General features: G+C 39.7%; 1 protein-coding gene across 1 annotated transcript; it reads right to left on the bottom strand.

The window, feature by feature from the left end:
• Nucleotides 1–496: 496 nt before the first annotated feature.
• Nucleotides 497–3,568, bottom strand: LOC110775524 (uncharacterized). The gene is made up of 3 exons (XM_056832865.1): nucleotides 3,021–3,568; nucleotides 962–2,460; nucleotides 497–870 (listed from the first exon to the last, which is right to left on the bottom strand). Exons 1-3 carry the CDS (start codon nucleotides 3,566–3,568, stop codon nucleotides 497–499), a joined length of 2,421 nt encoding a protein of 806 aa, XP_056688843.1.
• Nucleotides 3,569–4,292: the final 724 nt, after the last annotated feature.

Here is a 4,292-nt window from a genome sequence, read left to right as displayed (position 1 = left end):
TCACATTTGTCATCCCATTGGAACTTCACAGTTTTCTTCATAAGGTTGGTTAGGGGTCTAGCAATCCTCGAAAAGTCTTTCACAAATCTACGGTAATAACCAGCTAAACCCAAAAAGCTACGAATGTCAGTCACATTAGTAGGTTTAGGCCAACTCATTACAGCTTGAACCTTTGAGGGGTCTACAGAAACTCCTTCCTTTGAGATAATGTGACCTAAGAAAGCTACTTCCTTCTTCCAGAATTCATACTTAGATAGTTTTCCGTACAATCTTTTCTCTCTCAAAGTCTTCAAAATCACACGCAGGTGTTGTTCGTGATCTTCAGGGGTCTTAGAGTATATCATGATATCATCAATGAATACTACTACAAATTGGTCAAGGTAGGGTCTAAAGACACGATTCATGAGGTCCATAAAAACGGCTAGGGCATTGGTTAACCCAAATGGCATAACTGTGAACTCATAATGGCCATACCTTGTTCTAAAAGCAGTCTTTACTACGTCTTTTCCGCAATTTTCAACTGATGGTACCCAGATCTCAAGTCAATCTTAGAGAAGGTTCCAACACCCTTCAACTGGTCAAAAAGGCCATCTATACGAGGCAATGGATACTTGTTTTTTATCGTGACTTGATTTAGCTCCCTATAATCTATACATAACCTCAAGCTTCCATCCTTCTTCTTCACGAAGAGCACAGGGGCTCCCCATGGTGACACGCTTGGCCTAATATATCCCTTATTCAACAAATCTTCTATCTGACCTTTCAATTCCTTCATCTCAGCAGGGGCCATACGATAAGGTGCTTTAGAAATTGGTGCAGTTCCTGGAATCAACTCTATGGTGAACTCAACCTCTCTATCCGGGGGCATATCTGGAATATCCTCAGAAAATACATCAGGAAACTCCTTAACAACCAGAATATCACTTAATTCACTATCTTCTCCCCAAATCTTGAATCTGACACAGGTAGGCTTCTTGTCCTTTTCTAAGGTACTTATGCATAGCTAAGGCTGATATGATCTTCACCCCAGGTTTGGTTACAATGCCCTGGTAGGATATTCTATTCCCATTTGGACCTTTCAGAACAACCTTTTGATCATGACACTCTATTCGGGCTCTATATTTTCCGAACCAATCCATTCCCAATATGACATCTAAATCATCAAGATTGAACTCTATAAGGTCTCCTGGTAGTATAGTCCCGCTAATATTTATTGAAACATCCTTATACAGTTTTCTACATGACACTACCTCCCCAGTTGGAATAGAAATTTGAGCAGGAATATGAGAAGAAGGTTCTAGACCTAACTTCTTAACTAGGGAAGATGATATGAATGAATGTGAAGCTCCAGAATCAAAAAGTACATATGCAGGAATAGAGTTTATAAGAAAAGTACCAGTCACCACATTAGCCTCTCCATTAGCCTGAGTTTGGTTAATCACAAAAATCCTCCCCTTGTTGCCACCATTCACATTCCCATTGCTGCTATTCGGGGTAGACAAGGTCTTGTTAGGGCCATTTTGAGCAGATTGGCTCCCTGAAGGGTTCCCTTGGTTGTTGTTATTCCTGAAATTGTTCTGCCTCCCTTGTTGTTGCTGACCCCCATTTTGCTTAGCATAGCACTCAAACTCACGATGTCCCATCTTCTTGCAATCAAAGCACTGCACAGCATTTCCCTTACAATCAACTCCTGGGTGGTCCTTACTACACTGCTTGCAATAGTAGTGCCTCTCATTTCTTTTTCCGTTCCCATTCCCATACTTCTGGTTCTGCCCTTGGTTTTGGGGTTTCCCTCCATTGTTTCCTAGATAATTGTTGTTATTTCCATGGTATCCTCTACCCGAACCCTGATCGCCATTGTTATACCTAGGCCTCTTATCCCCATAGCCTCCAGAATTTCCCCCATTCTGATTATTGTTCCTCGAATCTCCCTCCTTTCTCTTACCCCTAGACTTGATTTCCTCCTCTAGCTTCTCAACTCTGTAGTGACTCGCTGCGCTAACATAAGCTTCTTGTAAGTTTCGGCATCTCAAAACAATCACAACCTTCTGGGTGTCAAAGTTCAAACCTCGAATGAATTTGTTGGCCTTAGCTCTCCCATCATGGACCATGGTAGGTGCGAACCTAGCTAGCTCTAGGAACTTGGAATGATACTCCTGGACAGACATGTTTCTCTGCCTAAGGTTAGCAAACTCATTGAATTTTTGCATTTTCACATGTTCAGGGTAAAACCTATCCCTCATAGCATCCTTAAAGGCCTCCCAGTTAAATCCAAGTTCAGCAGCTAGGTCAGCTATGGAGGTAGACCACCAAATATCAGCTTCTCCCTTAAGATAATAGGTTGCAAAAGGGATTCTCTCTTCCTCAGGGCACCCTATAGCCTCAAACAGTTTGTCAAATTCACGGATCCAGTTTTCTAGAATACTAGGGTCCTCTTCACCTTGGAAGTAAGGTGGTTTTCTACTGGCAACTTTCTTAGCATAGTCAGGATTATTGTTTCCAATGTTGTTGTTGTTGTTGTTGTTGTTGTTGTTGTTGTTGTTGTTGTTGTTGTTGTTCAACAAAGCAGCTCCTAAGGTTTGGGTCAGTTCTGTGAGTTGCTGAAGTCATGCAGCCAACTCAGCATTAGTGGGAGGACGATTATTTCTTCCCGACATGGTTATCTGCATCAAAGGATTGATGTATTCCTCAATTATTTATTACTCTCTTCTAGTTTAAGTGTACATTCAAACAATTTAATCACAGACAATTTCCGCCAGACATAATTTATAAAGATTTCCATCTCATATAATTCATAATAATATCCAACACATAGAACGGGTAGCAATTCTCTTTAATATTTCAATAATATAATCAATTGACATCAAATATCCCAATAGGGTTTGTCCATTAATGAAAGCAAACAAGTAAAACAACTAATAAATGAAATGTACCCTTGGTCCAAATAAACTATTCCTATGACTACTTCTACTCCATGAGTGACCACCTAGCCCTACTACTAAGTCTTTTCAAAGTCTCACTCATCAAACTCTTCTTCGGGATCTTCTTCCTCGGGGTCTTCCTCTTCGGGGTCTTCTTCCTCGGGGTCTTCCTCTTCCGGGTCTTCTTCTATTGGGTCTTCTTCTATTGGGAGATCCACTCGCATATCATCTTCCACCTCATCCCTCTCACCTCCCCTTTCTTCATTCTCTAACGTGGGTGGTTCCGCATCGATTACTTCCCCCATCTCATCTTCAGGTTCCCACTTTGACAAAGCTTCCATCAACCTCGTTGAGACATACTCAATGGTAAGGAACCATTGACCCTCATATCTGTATTTAGTTGGGTGGGTCTCCCCTTCTTCTGTGAGAACATCGTTATACATTTCAATAATCGGGATCCAAGGCTCATGGCGTGGGATGGTTTTGAGTAGGACGTCTATTATTCTAGAGTGTGTGTCATAGTTGTTCAGGCCTCCTAGGAGATCTCCCCATTCTTCACAACATTCCTTTACTCTTTCTACATAGGGAGGTATGTCCTCATGTTGTCCCATCCTTAGGTTGTAGGGGTACATTGGGTGATCCTCCATCTACCACAAAAGAAAATAAAATAAAAACTAATTACTTACCCCTTTATCCCATCATTACGAATTCTAAACATATAATAATCAAATATAAAATCATACAGATGTATCCAAATTTATCACAAGTAACAACCATCATTTGAAATTTTATTTCAGAGTAAGCATGAGTTTAACATTCCAAACTATAATTTGGTTCATGGTTCCTTAACATAAATCAAAACATCTCCTAATTGAAAATTCCCTTAATTTCCACACCAAAAAGAGGGCATTTGCTGATGACTTCCTTGTTGTCTCTCAACAATACGTCAATCTTTTCCCCTGAACAGAAAGGACAAAAACATCCAGTTACACTAGACAGATCTGGTAGTGGCATATCCTTTATCTCTAAGTTCTCTTCTTGATTTCTTGTAGATGCAGGAGGGGACATAGGCTTTATTTTAATCCCTTCATATGTTTCGTGTTTAACGAGTGTAACACCATATAAATCTTCTATATATTTTACCCATACATCTTCTCCTTGTACCCAAGCATCAAACTCTTCGAGTATGTTCTCGTAATTAGGAAAGTAGGGTATAAAACTCATCTACAACAAAAAATACTAACATGTAAACACATAATAAAATAAGGGATTTTTTGGTATTTACTACCTTAAAAATACACCACTTTTGTATTTACTACCTTATGAAATTTTTATTATAAATTACTACCTTAAAGTATGATTTTTTTCGCA

The sequence above is a fragment of the Spinacia oleracea genome, chromosome 1, assembly GCF_020520425.1.
Source record: "Spinacia oleracea cultivar Varoflay chromosome 1, BTI_SOV_V1, whole genome shotgun sequence".
Taxonomy (NCBI): domain Eukaryota; kingdom Viridiplantae; phylum Streptophyta; class Magnoliopsida; order Caryophyllales; family Amaranthaceae; genus Spinacia; species Spinacia oleracea.
Note: the sequence above shows the minus strand (reverse complement) of the source record. Positions and strands in the feature narration are given on the sequence as shown.